Genomic DNA, 22,565 nt, shown 5'->3' on the forward strand with positions numbered 1-22,565 from the left:
TCTATAGACGGTCAGGTACTGGTTTGTACCCGGCTCTTCCCGGCACCCCTGGTGGCGGTGGGTACCGGGGTAATGGTATGGGCGTTAGTGTGAATTTGCCAAAAAAATTAAGGCAAACACTAAGGCCAGCCCTTAGTAATGAGCACCGTCACCTAGCCGGCACCACTACTACGGCAAACTATGAAGAGTGTCGCAAAAAAATAAATAATCACACCGTTTTCAGAAAATTTTATTGAACAAAAAACGCAGACACACCCTCGTTGACCATTTTATTTGTTAGAACTGTCGGTCATCGATGTAATCCTTCGAATCGGAAGCAGTCCACAGCAGGCACGGTCCTGGAAGACAAAAATAACACAAACACACAAAAAAGGGCACGCAGCCACAGGGGGGGACAGGCTCGTTGTCTAGGTGGGGGACAGGCTCGTTGTCTAGGGGGGGGGGGACATGCTCGTTGTCTAGGGGGGGGGGGACATGCTCGTTGTCTAGGGGGGGACATGGTCGTTGTCTAGGTGGGGGTACATTCTCGTTGTCTAGGTGGGGGTACATGCTCGTTGTCTAGGGGGGGGTACATGCTCGTTGTCTAGGGGGGGGCATGCTCGTTGTCTAGGGGACATGCTCGTTGTCTAGGGGGGGCATGCTTGTTGTCTAGGGGGGGCATGCTCGTTGTCTGGGGGGGACATGCTCGTTGTCTAGGGGGGGGCATGCTCGTTGTCTGGGGGCGGACATGCCCGTTGTCTGGGGGGGACATGCTCGTTGTCTGGGGGGGACATGCTCGTTGTCTAGGGGGGGGCATGCTCGTTGTCTGGGGGCGGACATGCCCGTTGTCTGGGGGGGACATGCCTGTTGTCTAGGGGGGGACATGCTCGTTGTCTAGGGGAGGACATGCTCGTTGTCTGGGGGGGGCATGCTCGTTGTCTAGGGGAGGACATGCTCGTTGTCTAGGAGGGCATGCTCGTTGTCTAGGGGGAGTGGAATATGCCCCCCAATTATATACATAAATATACATTGGTGCCAGTGGATGCGTTGAAGGTATGAGCAGTGGCGTGGCCAGGGGGTGTGGTTAGGGGGCGTGGCTAGGGTGTGGCTTCTGTGGGTAAAAAAATCGCCGCGGCGCGCTTCGCGCGCCGCCATTTTGTCCCTCTTTCTCCTCCACAAAAGTTGGGAGGTATGCACTTTGCCCCAGTGAGGAGATCTTGCTAAATAGGTTTCCCCATCCCCCTCAGTGCCTGCTAGTTTGTTTTTATTTAATCAGGTTGGATTTGGACCTCATTTAGACACTTTTCCTGGCACATTCAGTCCCTGCCCCTGTTCCCCTCTCCCACAGCGCTGCTTTCACCTTCTAAATTTTGACAGATTAAGACCCCTTTCACACTTGCGAGTGTGATGCGCTGAACTTGCATGCGCTGGATTGCCCAGGCCGAATGCTGCAAATCAGAGCTGCACTGACCTGCTGAATTCAGGTCCAGTTTGCAGCGTTCGGGCCGGGAGATCCAGGCAGCACATGCTGCGAGTTCAGCGCATCACACTCACAGGCGTGAAAGGGGCCTTAAGCCTAAATTCTTGTGATTGAGATAGAGACACAGGGTGCTAGTTGACGATTTAATACACTTGCATAGAAATGCATATCTACTGGTGTAGCAGTAGCATTGGTGTCCTTTTACATGATGCCATGTCTTCACTGTATGGCGGGGATAATTATCACTATATGGCGCCAATGTTCATCACTTGCATTAAAAGCAATTACTGTATGACGGTAATATTAAGCATGATTCCATTTATGTTGTTGTAATAGTGATGCTCATCATGTGCCAGTATTATTTGGCATTTAAATAGTGTTATTGTGGGTATTATTGGTCTAAATTACCATGCTGGCACTTTGCGATAGATAAGTGGGTGTAGGCTTGCAGTTTGGGCACTCGAGTTCTAAAAGGTTCGCCATCGCTGTTCTAGGGGTTGGACCCGTACTAATATGATATTGCTGTGTTATTAGGGGGGAGGTGTGGGACCTAGTACACATCAGAACTTTCCAATCACTGCTAACTATCGTAGACTATTTATGGAGATATCTCTGAGGAATTTATTCATAATTTCAAGGAGGAATAAAAGATAAATAGCGAAGCTACTTCAATCCAAAATTCTAATTTCACAGCAATAGAAGTCAACGTTACAATATACTGAGTTTAGGAACACCAAGTATTTTCAAGCCAGTGTTTTTTTTACTCTTTCTTAAAGTAAGGATCTCGCAGTCCAGTTTTCCTTTGCAATAATAAAAGGAGATGCAGTTGTTGATTCTTGAAGAGTTATTGGTAGAAATGCAACAGTTTCTTACAAATGGATACACTTACAATGTTTTCCTAATAGAGTAAAATCTGCAGATCCCCAGTGAGTGATGATGTTGGTGCTTCTGTTTTCCAGGTGCACCAGAGACTTCCTGCGTGGTTGAGCCAACAAGTAGCATTTTGCAGTACAGCATCGCCCTCTGATGGTAAGTAGGTGTACTGCCATTTCACGCTTTTATTTTTTTATTTTTTGCAGACTTAACGTTACACAGATATGTACTAATAGTGACATTCTATTTCTTGTCTCCCGTTGGTTAGATGTGACTGTGGTTTACCAAAACGGGTTTCCTGTGATAACCGTTAACCTCCCATCCCGCCAGGAGAAATGTCGATTTACTCTGAAGCCGATTTCAGACTCAGTGGGAGTATTTCTGAACCAGCTCCAGAATGAAGATCGGGGAATTGACAGAGTGGCAATCTACTCCACAGGTTTGGCAGAATGCATTGTGTATGGGTTAATAAGCCTGGATTGGTTGTGATTGGAGTTATCTTATTTTGGCTTCCTCTTTGGATTCCCTTTGGACTGACTAAACATGGAAAGTTTTACTCCAGGGACCGCACGGGCTCAGCTGTCATTTTCCAGGGCCATGCGGTAAAATGTATTTAATGGAGCTCTCTACTCCGGGTAATAGAGGAGGAATCTCACTCATAGACAGCTCTATATTAATTACTTATGACCCATATACATGCCCACAAATTGTACTGCACCAGTATAACAAGCAGCTCATCCCCAGGTTCTCCTAGATTGTAAGTTCTTGTGAGCAGGGCACTTGTCATCTTATGTAATACGGTGATGAGGTTTTAATGTCGCCTGGATATGAACCCTCTGATATATATTATATTATATATAGTGCTGTTACAGAAATAAAAATCATAAGTTTTCTGGTTTCTTCACGTTTCTAGATGGATCCCGTGTAGCCTCATCCACAGGGATTGATGTTCTCCTACTAGATGACTTCAAACTGTCCATAAATGATAAAATTTACGATGTGCGGACACCAAAACGAGGTAGAATGCTATTTTGGTTTCTGTTATTTAGATTATTTTGCCTATAAAGTGTGTATTTTATGCATACGTCTCCGTGTAAATTTTTGCCTTTTGGCAAGGAGCTTGGATGTCTGATGTATTTTATTGTTTCGTGTGTATTATATATATTACAATTTTATTTTTTATTTTTTTTTTTGCTTCACTGCATCCTGTAACATTGTTCCCCCTCATTTCTAGAACTATTAAGCCATGAACATGCAACGACTATGGATGACGTGAAGCATCTTGTGCAGCAGTTGCACACTTCTATGCATATCAAGGATTTCCAGGTCAACAGAGAGAAGGAGCTCTGTAGTCGACTAGAGCAGCTTCAGGGTCAGCTGGAACCTCACGAAAAGGTTCGTACTTACACTACCGTGTTGTGCCCATTGGAGTTTAGTGTAGCCGGGTGTTAGCCGGATAAAAACATCTGTGTGCACAAGACCTAAGGCTGGTGCCACACGTAGCGCTTTGTCTGCACTTGCAAACGCAGACAAAGTCGCGCCCACCGGGGCGGGCCTCGGCTCGATCGCATTGGCGTTTCTATGGAAACTCCTCCGATCGGGAACGAGGCGCCGGTGTTCTGCTTTAATTTAAAAAACTTTTTTTTTTTCCTAGTAGAAAGAAATCTTAAAAGGTAGAGACCAACTGTGCTTATGATGATTTTGGACTTTTTATTCCCCTTTCCTATGTGAGGGGGTCGGAGATGGGTTATTATGAAGGGCTTTAATGTTAAAAATTCAATTTTATTATAGATAAATGAACGCTTTTACCAATTTCTACACAGGCTCGGCTTCAGACTGCCCAGAAAGCAGCAAAGATGACCAGGATTGTCCAGTGGGGCGGCTTAGCTTATATGTCTGTACAATTTGGGATCCTCGCCCGTCTGACGTGGTGGGAATACTCCTGGGATATCATGGAGCCTGTCACTTACTTCATTACTTATAGCGGTATCATTGGAATGTATTGTTATTTTCTACTCACAGGCAAGGTAAGGAAGTCCTCCTTCTTCATACTGGAACGTTTAATAAGCATTGTGTTTTATGTCGGTAAACCTGCCCATATACTTCAGAAACATTATTTCACCGGTGGCAAAAGGGAATGTGTCATTTTTTTGACTCTAAAAAGCTTTAGACAGTGATTGGTATTGGCCCTGGTGGTCTGTGTAATCACAACTTTTGTTTGTGTTTTAAGCAGCAGCAGGAGTGTGAAATAAGGATTGTAGCTGGACCTGGTGCACTGGGTGGGGTGGGGTGGGGTGGGGGGGGGGGGAGTGTCCTCACACTGCTGTGTGCATTCCTTTGCTCCATAAATGGGTGGTCTAGAGTGTTAGTATTGATGGCTCATCTTCAGGATAACCCTATCTCTCATCAGCAAGAGGCTTTGTGACTATTTACTTCAATGACAGCAGAGCCTTTAGTTTTTAGCACTTTAACTAATTGCCTCCGGTTATGCTTGTGGTTGTTGTGGTGCTGTCTTTAGGTAGGTGTAGGTGATGAACAATTATTTAGCAACCAGCTCTTGATAGGTGTTAGCTGTATATTCCAAAGATATCACAAAAATGTGTCTCTCATTCTACCACAGCCTGTATTGTTTGTATTCTTAATAGGTAGAGAGGAATAAGCTACTGCCAGACTCCATTCAAGGGAGACGAGCTTGGACATGTTAAAGTTCAGAATGTCTGACCCTCCTTTCCTCCAACATTTTAAAGGGGACCTGTCAAGGTGATTTGGGATACTAAACTACCCACAGGTCCTTATGGACCAGTGGTTTAGTGCCCCAAATTTCCCTTTATTAACTCCCTACTTGGCTGCTATTAAAATAAAAAACTTTATATTCACCTTGGTCCATGCACCTCAGCAGTGAAGACTGCACGCTTGTGCAATGAAGCAGTGGTGTAGCGTTCTGGCTTCATTGAAGTTTTGCGCAGGCGCAGGGAGTACAAGAGATGGGTCCGATGCACCTCATTATACTCCTCATTAGGTAGGTATAAGGTCGTTTTTGTTCTTTTTTCTTTTGATCGCAGCCACAGAAGGACGTGGTACACTAAACCACCGGTCTATAAGTGTCTGTGGGTGGTTCAATGTCTCCAAAATGCCCTGCCAGGTTTAAGGGGACATCCTTGAGAAGAATATTTGGAAATTGAGCTAGAGGTAGCTTCCAATGTGTAGAATAAAGTCAAGATTTCCATTATACTTAAAACCCCGCGGGGAGGGAGGGGGGATTGTAATCTGAAAACCACACACAACTTTATGTAAAATACAAGCCTGAAATAACATGCACAACCATTGCAGCCTGCTTCCTAGTGTTAATGTCTTGTCATTGTGAGATCTGGATGGTGATTTATATTCACCCAATGTCTTGGTGATAATACTGAAGCACTAGAGCGCAGGACGGAGGTACAAGAGCAGAACTGCGGACATCTGCTGTGCATTGTTATAAAGTCATCACATAATAAATGGCCTCTTCTATACCATTAAGGACTACATATTAGTTTTCCGTAGTGAAGAATAACCACTTGATATCTGTGATTTAATCTCAGAGCTTTTAATGATTTATGACGTCTTATCTTGACCACATTGCCTAGTATAGTGTGTTATTAACATGTATATCTATATATCAGTGTATACATGTGGTTTTTTTTTTTTTTTTTTCAGGAATATATTTATCCGGAAGCCACAGACAGACAATACTTAAATTTTTTCCATAAAACGTCCAGAAAAACAGGTTTTAATTATCTAGAATACAATCGACTCAAGGACGATATTGCTCAGGTATGCTCTGCTGTGATCACTGTTCCCAGTCTCTTGTTCTTATGAAGTTTCAAAGATTAAACTTATTGTTGTTGAGTGATATGACAAACATTCACTCTGATGAGCTGATCTGTATTTTTAGCTGCAGCCTGTGTGCGCATGAGTCTTCTGCCGCCTCCTTTGGTCTCACCACATGCTGTTGGCAGAGAGCAAGATAATGTAAAATAAACTTATATAAACTGCTGAAATGATTTTTAAAATCGGCGTAGCAAAGGCTACTGGAACCGGTCACCAGCTAAAAATCTTGTTGACAGGTTCCCTTTAATAGACAACGGATCCATGAAACTCTTCTTTTAAATTCCAGTCTCCAGAAGAGCAGTTTTAGGGTTTTTTTTTTTTTTTTTTGTTAAACAATTTCAAGTCTAAAGCATTCTGCATGGATAATAATCCAAACTAAAATCTGTTTTATTTTTACCTTACCTTTAGGTTGAGTTGGACCTTAAAAGACTGCGTGATCCTCTGCAGATGCATCTCCCACTCCAACAAATTGATGACAAAGATCAATCATTGCAGAACTCCTAAATCCCCAGCAAAACCTGAGGATATCTTTTTGCCTTTGAAATTAAAGCATTATTGGTGGTAGCTGGGATGTGGTATTGGGATGGGTGATCATTTCTCCCTCTTATCATGTGTTTCTACTTTATTTCTTCCCCCCTTTTTTTTTTTTAACTTTTTTTAAGCTGCTGTTTACAATAGAGCAGAAGTGAAATGAAGGAGAGCTGAAAGCCTTGACTTTGTTTGACGCCTCCTCCGGCTTGATACATTTCTTACTCGCTCCATATCTGTTATTTTACTTGTCACTGAATGGAAATGGATGATGAACACACATTTTCTCTGAATGATCACATGTATTTATTTATATATGTATTTTTTTGTTCTGTTTTCTTAGTTTTATGGCGAGTTAGAATGTGGCAGAGTGCCCGGGTTCATGGTCTGCTGGTTAATGGTTCCGCAGACACATGAGTTACGTAGCGCACCATTTCTGCCATCTAGAGAATCATTGGACCAGTAGTAACCTCAGTATACAGCTAGTCTTCTGTCTTCAAGCATTTGCTGTAATGAAGTGAAGGCGTTGGTGATAAACTCCAGATCATGGACATGCCTTTCTCTGTTTAGATGCAAGCTGTTCAATTTTAATCCAAAGCCCCAAACACGATGAAACTTTCTGCTATGCATTTTAAGAAAACGCATGTGACTTCCTTTTTTTCCCCCACACTTCTTTTTTTTTTTTTTTTTCTTCTTAAAATCACTTTTATAAATCCTTTTCTCCCATCCTTCTCCCTCCCACTGCCTTGGCTATATATATATATACTTCAGGGGCTCAATGCATGGTAGATTTTTATGTCTCTTTTTTTTATGATTTGTTTTTTGTTTTACTTTTGGGAGGGAGTTATTCCCCTGTTCTGCACTCTTGACTGGAGGATCGGTGGGGGTAGAAAATCCGGGTTGCATGACTAGGAAGGGGGTTGCCACCTTATTCTAATGCAATGAACACCAATTAAGATTTGCATCTTCTTGTTCATCCCCTGGTGATAGAAGCGCAAGATCTTCTCGGATGAAATCTCTGATATCCGTCCTTGTCTATATTTTGTGTACAGTATCAACTTACCGCTGAAGGATCGGAGAGCGGCAACAACTAAGATATCGCCTCTATCTTTTGCTCCAAAGTTATCAGGGGTTTTCTTGCCTTCTTTCCTTTGGAATAAGCTGCTCTTCCACAGACTTTCAATATCAAAATGGTGCAGTCTCTTGTTGGGGTTGGCATGGGGTAATGATGGGGTGGTATCGGGCTTCAATTTTGCAGAGACAATTTTTTTAAGGACTCCCCACTGTGAAAGGCTCCTACTTCAGGGAAAGGATTATAGAACTAAAGAAGTGAAGCCAGATGACTGGTGCCTTGCATATTATTGATATAGAGAGGAGAGTATATGTATATGTCCTCTTCATGCATTATTTAACTGGCAGTTACATTATAATGGACTCCTCGCCAGCCTAAATCATGCGGAACATAACTGGCGGACGCTGCCAACTGTAGTCTTAAGTAACTGCCTCTGACCTCTCCTCTCAGGTGGAATAAATCCATTTTTCCATATTTTCTTGTTTTTGGTTTAATTTTTTTTTTTTTTTTGGATTGTAGATCCATGCAGAACATAGAGTACGGAAGATTGGCAACAATGTGCGATCTTGGCTTTCTGAAGGCGTTTCATGCCTTCGCGTTACATCCCTATTTTTGACGTACCCTTTTAAATTTTGGTCATCTGTTGGGGGACGTGAATGTCTGCTATGGAATAAATCTGACCGACAATCATCTACATCTAGAGGCCCTCATTACAATGCAGATCTCCTGGTTGTTTGACCTCACCATTATTAGTTTTGGATGTTTTACGGCAACACAACTTAATACGGTGATGGCCAAAGTGTAAGCATACTTTTTCTGCCTGGGTAACTGTGATCTAAAGAGGAGATTTTTTTTTTTCTTCTAACACTAAATAAAATGAAAGCTTTTTCTTTTGCCATTTGCACTTCTGATGCTGAAGAGCTAGAGAGAGAATTGCAACTTAGGCCCTTTCAGCAGCAAATAGCCTGATCCTGTGTGTATAGATGGTTCATATGAACAGCAAAAACGCAGGAATCGTCTCTAAAGGGTCTGGTATGTGTGAATGTGCGGGGAGGTTTGGAGCATGGAGGAATGTCCTATAAATAAGCAAAATATAGATGTGTAAAATCCTGTATCATTTATGAAATATGTATAAAAAATGTAATTCTGCAACAATAAACACTTATTCAGTTTTTCAAGTAAAGTCTGAAGTTTATTCCTTTTCTTCTGGTTTTTAAAGGGATCCTGTCATCAGCAATTGGACTAATAAACAACTAGCAGTATGTTGTCAAGCAGCTGAGCAGCTTATAGATAGATGATAGCTTCTGTTATGCTCTGGTGGGGTGGCATCATCCAAATCAACTTTTTAAACTGCCCTCTTGACTGTAATTAATGGTCCTGCGTCCAGGGACATCCCTGATCAGAACTCCTGAAGACAGTCCGAGGTTGTCAATCACATGGGAGACTATATTCACCGGCGTGGAGGGTTTGACTTCAATGTTTAACCGGTTCGCGCCCGCCCGTCGTGTATTCACGGCAGCGGTCGGGTCGCGCTGTATGGAGAGGGCTCACGGGCTGAGCCCTCTCCATAGCCGGTAAGTCTTTGCTGTTCCAGTCTCGCAGATAGGAGGTCATTACTCCCCATTATTCTTAATAAAAAAAAACAACGGGTCTTTCAGGATGATATGCAACCTGAAAGGTCTAAATCAGTATATCCTATACAGGAAAGGGATAAAAGCTTCAAAATCCACTCTAGCAAGATGGATCAAGACTTATCAAGAATTCTTACGCAGCCCAGAATATGTCAATACCTGAAACAATTAGAGCACATTATACACGTGCTATGGCAACCTCATGGGCTGAAAAAAGGGGCGCTTCCATAAACGAAATTTGTAGGGCAGCTACATGGTCTAGCCAGTTGACATTTGTAAAACACTATAGGTTAGACCTGCAAAACACGAATGAATTAGCTTTTGGTAGAAAAGTACTACAAGCTGTTGTCCCTCCCTGAAATATAATTTGTTGTGTCTCCAAGTGGGGCCGTCATGGGGGACGCAATGGAAAATGGGAATTATTCTCACCGTTAATTCGGTTTCCATTAGTCCACCATGACGGCCCATATATATTTACCACCCGTGTATAAAATTCTTCACGGATTTAAACATGCAATAAAATGAGTTGCATCCGCTGCCGGTGCAGTTATTTGGTAGTCACTGGAGTGTAGATGCAGGGGGTGGTTATTTAACTTCTCTGCTTCCTGTCCCTACAGAGGTCAAGGGGTCATCCTCCAAGTGGGGCCGTCATGGTGGACTAATGGAAACCGAATTATCGGTGAGAATAATTCCCATTTTCTGGGTGATTCCACCAAACTCAAGGTCATAACAGAAACATCATCTAGAAGCTGTTCATCTACTTGACACATGATGGTAGTGGTTTATTAGGCTAATTTCTGATGAATGGTTCCGTTTAAAGGGGTATTCCCATTTCAGCAAATTATTGTTATTGATTTTATGATGAAAAGTTGTACAATTTACTTTCTGTGTCAATTCCTCAAGGATTTCCAGAATTCTGCTTGCTTTCATTCTATGAAAAGCTTCTGTGTTTACTGCTAGTGGATAGAAATGTGACCATGGTCACACAGGTGCACGGCTCATTATATTACAGGAATCAGAGCCATGTGTTATAACGAGCTGTGCACCTGTGTTTAATACATAAATGCCCCTTTAAAGGGGTTGTGTCACCTTAGCAAATGGCTGTAATTGGGTCCAATGCACTGTGACAAGTACTTTCACCGTTTACACTTATTAAAACATATGCAGGCTTACTGAGAACTCCTTTTGTCCTGGTTGCTGGCGCCCCATAGTGGTAGCTGTGTCCCGTCCTGAGCTACAGCTGATCTGGCCGAGTCTGCGCATAAGGATTCCCCCAGCTGCTCTGCACTACAGATCACTCCACACAGCTCCTCTCCACAGCTGACATCAGCTGAGATCAGCTGACACACTGCAGCCAATAGGAAGTGAGAGCTCAGGCCAGGCAATAGGCAGAGAGCTCAGCCGTCTACACCAGTGAATGAGGTGATTTCCACTGCTCCACAGTTGCTTCCAGCAGCAGATACAAGGTAACTGCAGCCAGACATGACTATCTGCTGCACAGAGGAGTCCTCCATAACATGGATCATAGCAATGCAGCAGCTCTCTCCTCCCTCCACCATTAGTCAGGTCACACAGGAGCCTACAGCAGCAGATACAAGGTAACTGCAGCCAGACATGGCTATCTGCTGCACAGAGGAGTCCTCCCCCAACATGGATCATAGCAATGTAGCAGCCCTTCCTCCATCCACCATTAGTCAGGTCACACAAGAGGCTGCAGAGATAACACAAGTAACAGGCTGATCTCTGACCTCTCCTGATGCAGTCCTCCTCCTACTCTCCACCATTCACTGTCCCTCCATGCTACACTGCTCTCCTGCAGTCCTCCTCCTGTACTCTCCACCATTCACTGTCCCTCCATGCTACCCTGCTGTCCTGCAGTCCTCCTCCTGTACTCTCCACCATTCACGGTCCCTCCATGTTACCCTGCTTTCCTGCAGTCCTCTTCCTGTACTCTCCACCATTCACTGTCCATGCTACCCTGCTGTCCTGCAAAGGGGCCCCTGTCCCTGACTAGCAGGGGAGTAGCTAAAGATCAGTAACATGTGAGAAGCTGTCACCTATTTATCTAAGCATTCATGCATGTCAGCCTGACCGACCATGATGCTGTGAGAATACATAGTACATGTGTACTATGTGCAGTGTCTTGTGTAGTGTGCAGGGGGCGCCAGATTCAGGATTTATGGTGCACGTTCTTCATGAATCTGGTGCCCCCTGCACTGCTTTGACAGACTGCACCAACTTTTTTTTTGGTGCACTTTTAACATGGGGCGTGTAACACATTTCTATTGGACTTCTATTGGACTTCTATTGGATCAGTAAATGCAGGGACTATTTGAGGTGGAAGGGGACTTTGGAGACTCTGTGCAATAACTGCCGCTGTCAGTGCTGTGCATGTGCCTGGCTAGGCCCCTCCCACATCTGCTTCTGTGTGGAGCAGAATAGAGGCTGAACAAGCATCATAATAACAAATAGAAAGGAATCTTTAATTCCAGGTAACCTTTACAAAGAGATTTTTGAAATATTTTAACCTCTTTGAAAGCTTTTTGCAGTCAATTGTTTCGTGGCATAACCCCTTTAAGCGTCCTTACCACTAAAGTTTCGGTGGATTGTCGCTGCGATTACCTGGTGGAGGGGCTGTGCTTGTCTGAAAAAGAAACCTATTCCTTATGCAGAGAATAGAGGAGAAGGGTAACTTTTGGAATAAGTGTTTGACTGCAATGGGACTAGATGCCATAAAATGTGAATAAAAAAGCCTGATCCATGGGACTACTGGATATTAAAGTTTCGCTTCTCTGCTTGGGGCTCTAAGGGACCTCATCTCCATTTGAAAGATCAGATTACTCGATTCCATCATTTGTGGAACAACCCCTTATGGGCCAATGCCGCTCTATAGTGCTCAGTCCTTAAAAGAATCTTTTCACGGTCCAGCCTCAGTGCTGAGGACTTTAATCATAGCAATATATGAAGCAAATAGTCCCTGATTCCCTGCAAAGCTGCTGCACTAAACTTTATTACATGTTTACAGTTTAGCGCTGGTCTGTTCCGTGGACAAGCAGGGACTCCTTGCATCTTTTTTCAATATGATGCAAGGAGTCCTATCAATCCGCGATGCACTCAGTCCATGCAATCCGTCAAGATTAAAGGTCTTTTTTTGTTTTTCTAGGATCAACCATAGATTGAACTAGTTGCAGATTCCTGACTTGTACTGCAGGTTCCTAAGGATCATCCAGCCAGAATACAATAAATATCCCCTCCGCTTTTTATATGCTACTAAATATCTATAGGATTAGACTTAAAAGAATTGCTGAATAAGACTTGTGTGTTAGAAATTCCTAAAGAGGTGAACAGCAGAGAAAAAGTGAAAGCATTTGCAGCTTATTTCTCAATAAATAAAATATGACTGAAGCTTTCATGCCTGCAGAGAGGGTATTCATGATAAATATTTCATGGAGCTTCTCTAGGTTTATTCCCTGCAGATTGCTTCCCAAGTTAGGGAAGAAGCAATGTTGATTTTCAATTTTCTTATTTCTTATGGAGGGGTGCGCGGGACATAGTGGATGTACAGTTGTGGTTTTATGGAGACAATGGGGGAGACTTAAAGGGGTATTCCGGGAATATGAACGTCTGACACAAAAACCCTTGATGATATAAATAAATGAATCCAACAATACTCAATGTCATCAGTCACAAAACGGAGCTAAAATAATATCATTTTATGATTTACAAAATTTATGGCCTCTCTAAAGTAGGTGGCGTTATCACTAAAATGGCCGCCACTGGAAACTACAAGTCCCATGATCCTTTAGTTCTCAGTAACTCCTCCTACCACTTATGCTCTGCTCCCAGTGATGATGTAACAGGTTTTCTTGCTCTGTTACCATAGTAATGATGTGTAACTGCCATCACCACAACACTGGCCATACTGGATGTACTGCAACCAACCGACTACAGCCAAACGTAGTGGTGATCACATGACCCTGCCCAGGCAGGTATAGGACATGTGATGTGGACATGTGACCAGCGGCCATCTTCTTTTCTGCGACGGACCGCACGGAGGAAATTAACGGACTGATTAAAGGGCCAGTAGCATTTTAATTCTTCATTACAGTCTATGTCACCAGCAATTTTTGCTAAGGGGAGCAAAATTTTAAATAACAACTAATTACACATTGGCTTATATTTTGAGTGCCCACTTGTATATGAATTATGCTGATTCCTGGAATACCCCTTTAACAATAGTGTCTGATGTAAAACTGTTGTAGTTGCCAATTGAAACCAATCAGAGCTCAGGTTTCATTTTGGAAACTGCTGTGGGAAAGTGAAGGTTGAGCTCTGATTGGTTGTCATGGTTAACTAGAACAGTTCTGCTCTCACACACTTTTGATAAATCCCTTCTTGTTTGTCCCTTAATTATGCAGTATGCAGGCGACCATGTGCTAGACACGTACTGAACACAATGCAAGGAATTCTACAGTAAGTTGTGGTGGTAGATCACTGCCTTTACAGTATGGGACTAGTCCTGTGCTATCAGTACAAGACCGTAATCACGACCATAAAGTGGGTCCTATTCTAGGGCTTTGAACAATTAATCTACCATTTTAGGAAAAAAACTAAATTTCTATATTTATGCAAATGAACCTCTCGGTGCACCAGGTGATTATGCTCCAAGCCTTGCTGAAAAGAATTGTTCTGAATAAAGGGGCTATTTATTAAATGAAAGCTGAGTTCTGATTGGTTGCCATAAGCAATTATGCTCTGACAATTCTGATAAATCTCCCCCCAGAGAGTATATTTGGTTACAGGTCCAGCATTTTTTGTCTCAATTTTCACTCTAACTTGACACTTCATTTAGCAGCCAGTCTGTTTTGGATACCAAAACCAAAGTTAGAAGAGCTCTCAAAATTAATCATTTTAAGGGTGCATTAACATGGCCGTTGTTGGCGACTTATATACGGTCCCCATGGACGGCAATAGTCTCCCGGCTGTGCACCATGCATTCCTATGGATGCACATTACTCCTCCTCTCCAGCATGCCTCTGGAGCATGTGTGTAGATGTAGCCTAAGGCTATATTCACACGGGGGTATGCCCTGGACAGGAGGAGGAGGTGGCCCCTTGCCCCTCCATAGGAAACAGCAGGCCCATGGATGCACACTAGGGAAAAAAAGAGCATGCTCTATCTCTTCTTGGTGTGCAGATGCACTTTTCCTGGAGTTTCTTGAAAAGTGAAGATGACACTCTCCCGTGGGTACAACAGAAGATGGACCCGGCCAGTTACGTGAAAAGATTTATTTAGTATATAAACAATAAAAGCAAAACGCGTCTCGGACCCGGAGCAGATCCTTCATCAGTTGCATACTGACAGATTTATGCAGATGGAATGCAAATGGAACAGAGGACGGGAGTCCCGAACAGCCGTGCCAGAACTATGTTAAAGGAAACCTACCACTGCTTGCATGATGAAATCATGCAAGCAGACCACCCTGTAGGCTACTTAATGCTGATGCTGGCACATAGTTTAGTTAGGCTCGGCGAACTTTAGTTGAGCTAAAAAACCATTTTCTTACATATGTAAATGAGCCCTCCGGTGCTACCCTACGTCACCTTCGGGCTGGCAATGGCTTCCGATGTTTAATTATTCCAGCCAACTTCAAATTACCCCCCTCCTTCAGGTGCAGAGAGCCGTGACGTCACCAAGCTCTCGGCACCTATCGCCGGCCGGCTGTCCGAGACTGAGTGTTTGCGCATGCGCGATAAGTGCCGAGAGCCGTGACGTCACCAAGCTCTCGCCACTTATCGCGCAGGAGGAGGGTAATTTGAAGTTGGCTGGAATAATTAAACATCGGAAGCCATCGCCAGCCCGAAGGTGACGTAGGGTAGCACCGGAGAGCTCATTTACATATGTACGAAAATCATTTTTTTAGCTAAACTAAAGTTCGCCGAGCCTAACTAAACTATGTGCCAGCATCAGCATTAAGTAGCCTACAGGGTGGTCTGCTTGCATGATTTCATCATGCAAGCAGTGGTAGGTTTCCTTTAAGTTTTAAAGTTTAGGCATGATTGTTTGGCCGGCAAAGGGAGTGTAACGTTTAAACACAGACACCTACACACACACACTTCTCTCTTTAAATGACATCTACCCCCAGGATGATGGATTGTAAACCAAGCACACTGGCATACTGGTGTGTGCCCCCCTGGCAGCTTCCGCTCTATTTAAAGCTTCCTATGCCCTTGTTTGCATGATTTTTAAAGCCTTTTTTTCTTACAAATGAGCCTGAGGGGCTACATTAACACCTGTGGAGCCCCTTGGGCTCATTTGCATCTTTTTGTTAATAACCAGTGCAAGAAAGGTAAAAAAGCAGATCCTGGCAGAGGGGGAACACACCAGCATGTAAGTGGTAGATATTATTTTAAGTAAATTTAGCTGTTATCTATTCATACTGGGGAAACAGTCTAAATTTATAGTCTTTATACACGATGATTTAAAAAAAAAAATTTAATGAATAAATGTGCAACTTTTGTGACTTGCGATCAGCTCAGCTGGGATCAAGGGCTCTGCAGAGAAGTATATGGTTTTTTTTTACATTTGTTTTTCTCTGAGTATACCAGAAAACCCCTTTAATTCTATCCTTCCCATTAGCAGCTCATGGTGGTCCCCATATATTGATCATATATATATATATATTTTTTATTTTTTTTTGTCTCGCAGTGATTTTAAAACAAAGCATTTTATAAGTAATACTTAACAATCTCCAGATACTCCTATTTGAGCCTATCCCCCATCCCCTGATTGGTCTCTTTTATGTAAATGTGGGCACTTAGTTGAGTGATCATATTTTCCTGTGCTCAAAGCGATCAACAACTAGAGATTTAACTTGGAGAGCATTATAAAGGAAGAGCTGATTCATTGGATTATACATTGTGCAGGGCCTGAAGGGAGGAGCAGGACTCCAGGTTCTAGTAATACTATGAAAAGGAGCCCTGCTCCTCCCTTCAGGATCTGCATTGGCTTTGCCTGGAGTGTACCTGAATTTTATAACTTGACACCATATTTATTTTGATCATATTTATTATTAATTTTGATTTGCACCAAAAGTAAAAATATTAAATTGACGATGCTGATCCACGCTCCCATCAGCTTCTGATTTTTGCTACAGGTCATCTATTAACTCCAACAAGAAAATAGTCAGTACCACCTAAGTGTATTATGAAAGTTTATTAAGTCTTTACGGAAGATATTTATAGGCACACAAATATAGGATTCCACATGTACTGTATAATAAAGTCTGATCAGAGATTGCAAATCCGGTAACACTGTCTTACCTGGACCCCTCAGGCTCATTTTCCACAAATCTCTGCCCCCTTAATAGCAGGCACCTCTGCATAATATTACTTACAGTATCTAATTGTGTTGTAACTCCGATTGGCTATAACTGATTGAGACAATATTTAGAATTTTCCTTTAAAAGTGAGTGAGTTGTGAACATTTTAAGCATTAATCATGTAGAGGAGGAATAGAATCAAAACCCCTTCAGTATAAACGGGTTACAAAAACAGCTTGCTGTAACAAATGATCTGCTACATCATAACTGATTGGCAATATATGGACTAGAGTTAGTAAGGGTTATACTACTATGACTGCATGGGTAATTTTGTCAGGTTTATTAGAACATAAAAATGAGATTGTTATTATTGCAGTGAATCACAATAAACTACGATAGAAAATAACAGAAAACAGTTTGCATATAATAAGCAATAAAGGAATACTGGAAATGTAATAATCCTTCTTGTATACTCTTAAAGGGGTATTCCGGGAATCAGCATAATTCATATACAAATGGGCACTCAAAATATAAGCTAATGTGTAAATAGTTGTTATTTAAAATTTTGCTCCCCTTAGCAGAAAATGCTGCTGACATAGACTGTAATGAAGAATTAAATGCTACTGGCCCTTTAATCAGTCTGTTAATTTCCTCCACGGTCCGTTGCAGGACAGAAGATGGCCGCTGGTCACATGTCCACATCACATGTCCTGCATCTGCCTGGGCCGGTCATGTGATCACCACTACGTTTGGCTGTAGTCGGTTGGTTGCAGTACATCCAGTATGGTCAGTGTTGTGGTGATGGCAGTTACACATCATTACTATGGTAACAGAGCAAGAAAACCTGTTACATCATCACTGGGAGCAGAGCATAAGAGGTTGGTTGGAGTTACTGAGAACTAAGGGATCATGGAACTTGTAGTTTCCAGTGGCGGCCATCTTTGTGATAACTCCACCTACTTTAGAGAGGCCATAAATTTTGTAAATCATAAAATCAAATTATTTAAGCTCCGTTTTGTGACTAATGACACTGAGTATTGTTGTATTCATTTATTTATATCATCGTGGGTATTTGTGTCAGACGTTCATATTCCAGGGAACCCTTCACCACATTTTCAGAAAAACAGCTAGTGAGCGGTTCCCATAGAGCCCTATTAACTAACCGAGATACTTCTTTTAGCTAAAAAATTTCACTTACAGCCCCATAAATCAACTTTTTCTTATACTGCCTAGCATCAGAGGGGGTGTGTCCTTCTCAGCTGGGCCCTCCCATCTACTCTTCCCCTGCCTTATCCGTCCTCACTATTCAGCATTTCATATCATGCGACAAGGGTGATGTCATCTTCAAATTTAAAAAATGTACCCCATGTATGTATCTGATCACATGAAAGCACCTTGTAAAAAAAAATATTTTTCACAATATATCTTATAAGTAAATAGAGCTTTATATGTCTGTAGTTGAATATAGGGAGGCAGTCCCTAAGTACATGGAGGAAGCGCAGTGATTTGAAGAGACACAGAGCTGTCAGTAAACATAAGGGGACATGGTTCACTGGTAGCCTGGGGTAGAAGAGTCAAAACCAGGAGATATGAGTCCAGAAGGATAATTTGCATTTCAGAAAAATGGCTGTAATTAAAGTGATTTTCCAAGACTTTTAAACTTCTATGTTGCTTGGAGGGGGCTCCGCGGTCCCTCCTTGTGTCTCGCACTGCGTTCTCTCTGGCCCCTGCCCTTGTTGGTGTACAATTTGGGCCTCGTCCTATAAACTCCCCAACTGTTTTTTTTTTTTTTTTGTTAAACACATGTTGTGACACATTTGCCATACCTAACCAGTGCTGTATTTCACACTTTGATTTCTTTACTAACTCCCCCTCCTCTTCCTCACATGGGTGCTATGGGGTGTTGCATTACTGTACCACCACCACCCTATGACTTACTTTTGTAATGCAAGGTTCTGCATAGGGTCTTGTTTATACATTATCAGATGACTTCACACATAGCTCTTACCTTAGGCGTCAATAAATGTAAAAGGGTCTCCGTTTATCTCTTATTATTATTTATTTTTATAGGGTGTCTTACTATGTGTTACCTACAGGTGCCGCTATTGTAATTGCTTTCTAAATGGGTATTTGACTATTTGTTAGGTAATACTACTGAGACTGTTAGAAACTAACTAAATATTAAAAGAATTTGCAAAGGATTGTGGATGCAAACTGAGGTTATATGCCTTTTACTTACTGGAAGCCAGTGAGGGGTTCCTGTAATATCTGTTTTAGATTGATAAATTATATTCATTTTGGCAAAACTGTCATGTTGTTTACGAGATGTGAAACGTCCTTGACTTGATAACCAATGGTAGGAAATGTAGCGTTATCTCCTCTTCTCTACATCCTTCATTTGAGGTCACTATACATCATGAGAGTGTAACAGGCCACTGTCTGGTTCTATTTTGGAAAGACTAAGATACCAAGGGGTTAACATGACATAATCCTGGAATTACATAAACATTACATAAACTCAGTATTGCACTTGTTTGAATGTATGATTTGTTTTTTCTTCTTTGTTTTCCCTTTTTTTTTAGCTCTTTTCTTTTCCTTCATACGAAATAATTACCATAAGCAGATTTCTAGGTGGCGATACAGATCTGTGAGATTGACCATCATCTTAATCTATGCCATTATATAGAGTCCAAGTCCCTGTGCATGGGGTTTGGATTAGCAGTGGACATTCTGCAGGATTTACATGTGGAACATCTGCTTTCGATTACAGTATCTTTAGATTTCATATTAATTATCTGTATGGAAATATTGTCACACAATATTTAAGATCACAAATGCAAGTGCAAGGCTTTGTTAAAGGGGCTATCCAAGGGGGTATAAAAAAAAAACCCATTGGTGGCCGGGATGGAGAGGGTTTAAAAAAATAAACATGTACCTCCGCGACCCCTCCCAGCCTCTGTAAACAGACACACTGCCTGCCGTAAGCTCAGGGCAGCGCTGCTTCTGTGCCACTGTTTGTTTACATGGGGCATGGACCAGAGAGATCGCAGCGCTGGAGGCCGTTAGGGCGCTGAGAGGTAAGTACATGTTTATTTTTCTTATCCCGCCCCATCCCGGCCACCAATGGGTTTTTTATACCCTTGGATAACCCCTTTAGCTGTAAAGAGAATGCACCTACTGCAAATAACACACAGCAATAGAACTCACAGTAGTTTTCCCAGGTGCAGAGGAAGCCCAATCGGAGAAATTTAACAAAGTGTCAGAGAATAGACCAAGTGCAGGTTCAGACCCCACAGTTGTATTCAGCAGCATGTAAATCTTTCTGGATGATGTATCTGGAACCATTTTAAACTGAATTTTTGTCGCACAGACTGCATTTTCTGGTGCCCGTCCGCTTTTTACTATACTACGCCCCTTTTTTTTGGAACAAGTTGGAAAATTGCCTGAAAATGGTCTAAGCCCCTCAATATATTTGGTGCACTGCATTTCAAGTGCCAATTACCCCATAACTGGGACTGTCCAATGGAGTAAAACCTTAATGCATAGATCTGCCATAAATATTCTGGTTGCTTCTTTAGCCCCTTAATGACGACGTGGACTGAAAAGGCTTTAGTGACCAGGACATTTTTAGGGAATTTTCGTATGTGGCGGTTTAAGGCCCATAACTTCTTTTCTCAGCCTGATGCTGTGTGGAGTGGAGAAGGAAGAGGCGGTAATAAACCTTATCTCCCTTCTCCGTAGGGTCTCTAAATTCATGGTTTCATTCATCACATCAGGTCTTCAAGGGCCTGAAGCAACAAAACAGCCCCAGACCATCACACTACTACCACCATGTTTTACTGCTGTATGATGTCCCTTTTCTGAAATACAGTGTTGCTTCTATGGCAGATGTAAGGGGACTTCCAAAAAGTTCAACTTTTGTCTAGTCAGTCTACAGAGTTTCCTCCCAAAGGTGTTGGGGATCATCAAGATGTGTTGTGGCAAAAATGAGACGAGCCTTTAGGTTTGCGTCTCAGGCCATTTTTGCCCAGTCTCTTGCCTACGGTGGAATCTGGAACGCTGACCTCAACTGACACATGTGACCCCTGCAGTTCTTTGGATGTTGTTGGGCATTTTGTGACCTCTTGGATAAATCATTACTCCACTCTTGTGGCAATTTTGGAATTAGATATGGGATATTGTACAATCTAGGGCAGTGATGGCAAACCTTTTAGAGACAGAGTGCCCAAACTTCAACCAAAGACCCGCTTATTTATCGCAAAGTGCCAACACAGAAATTTAATTTGTGATTTAGCTCCTTGCTCTATCACAGCTTTCATTCACATGTGCACCCTGAGGACACCAATAAAGCAGGAAATAGGAGAAATTGGATGATCATTGTAAATTCTCTCCATGGTCCCCTAAGCCGGAAGTATTGTCTTGGCAATCCAGATATGTCCACACCTTCCCAATCCTGTAGTATTCCCAGGTAGAGCTCTCACTTTAGAGACCGGTAGAGCTGTCACTTTAGAGGGCTCTGAGTGCCACCTCTGGCACCTGTGCCATAGGTTCGCCACCACTGATCTAGGGAATCCATTATGATTGCACTCCATGTGATAGAAGTCTATAGATATGTTAGAGGTGTTTAAAACATTGCAGATAACACTTCCCTAATAGGTAAAGGTAGCAAGCCATAAAGAACAAACCCTGGGGATTTATATTGGTTATTATTATATATGAAATGTATTTAATATCACGGCAAAGTGCAAGATAAGAAATTAGAGTTATATAATAATTACGGTACAATGTATGTACTCCAAGGCCGGATTTAATGTTTATAGTTTATTATGTGAATTGTGATGATTTAAGTTCCTATAAGCCATTGCTCTTCATAAATTCCTGTATGAGGGCATCTATGGATTGTCACTAGAGATGAGCGAGTATACTCGTCCGAGCTTGATGCTCGTTCGAGTATTAAGGTACTCGAAAGGGCTCGTTGCTCGGACGAGTATTTCCCCTACTCGAGATCGAGCATTTAATTAAACAAACACAGTGAAGAACAATGAAGAATAGAATAAAAACAGTGAACACAGTGAACACAGGATCATTTAAGTGAAAAACACAGTGAAGAACACAGTGAAGAATAGATTACAGATGTTCGTCACATCTGCTTACTTGTCGGAAGATACACGCGGAACGGCAGCAGGGAGACATCGCGCACCAGGGAGACATCGGGCGCAGCTGGGAGACATTGGGCGCAGCAGAGACACATCGGGCGCAGCAGAGACACATCGGGCGCAGCAGGGAGACATCGCGCGCAGCAGGGAGACATCGCGCGCAGCAGGGAGACATCAGGCAGCAGGGAGACATCGGGCAGCAGGGAGACATCGGGGAGACTTCAGTGGAAGAAGAGGAGCGGATCCCGGGACAACGTATCTCCCGACAAGTAAGCAGATGTGCCGAACATCTGTAATCTATTCTTCACTGTGTTTTTCACTTAAATGATCCTATGTTCACTGTTTTTATTCTATTCTTCACTGTTCTTCACATCTGCTAACTTGTCGGGAGATAATATACGCACGGAACAGTGAAGAATAGATTGCAGATGTTTGCATACATCTGCTAACTTATCAGAAGACATTCTTTTTCAATTAAATAACACATTTTATTCCTGAACCATGGTCCCTTTGAAAAATGCTCGAGTCTCCCATTGACTTCAATGGGGCTCGTTATTCGAGACGAGCACTCGAGCATCTGGAAAAGTTCGTCTTGAATAACGAGCACCCGAGCATTTTAGTGCTCGCTCATCTCTAATTGTCACTATTCTAATTATTA

The 22,565-nt window shown here is 42.5% G+C and overlaps 1 protein-coding gene across 1 annotated transcript in view; it reads left to right on the forward strand.

The window, feature by feature from the left end:
- The window catches only part of MCU (mitochondrial calcium uniporter), a 66,049-nt gene extending 57,073 nt beyond the window's left edge, over positions 1–8,976 (forward strand). The window contains exons 2-8 of the mRNA XM_072129454.1: positions 2,419–2,488; positions 2,601–2,771; positions 3,246–3,350; positions 3,567–3,727; positions 4,156–4,359; positions 6,026–6,142; positions 6,608–8,976. Coding sequence (XP_071985555.1) covers positions 2,419–2,488; positions 2,601–2,771; positions 3,246–3,350; positions 3,567–3,727; positions 4,156–4,359; positions 6,026–6,142; positions 6,608–6,703 — 924 coding nt within the window. The 3' untranslated portion in view covers positions 6,704–8,976. The remainder of the gene's footprint in view (positions 1–2,418; positions 2,489–2,600; positions 2,772–3,245; positions 3,351–3,566; positions 3,728–4,155; positions 4,360–6,025; positions 6,143–6,607) is intronic.
- The last annotated feature ends 13,589 nt before the right edge of the window (positions 8,977–22,565 follow it).

Source organism: Engystomops pustulosus, chromosome 11 (assembly GCF_040894005.1).
Source record: "Engystomops pustulosus chromosome 11, aEngPut4.maternal, whole genome shotgun sequence".
Lineage (NCBI taxonomy): Eukaryota > Metazoa > Chordata > Amphibia > Anura > Leptodactylidae > Engystomops > Engystomops pustulosus.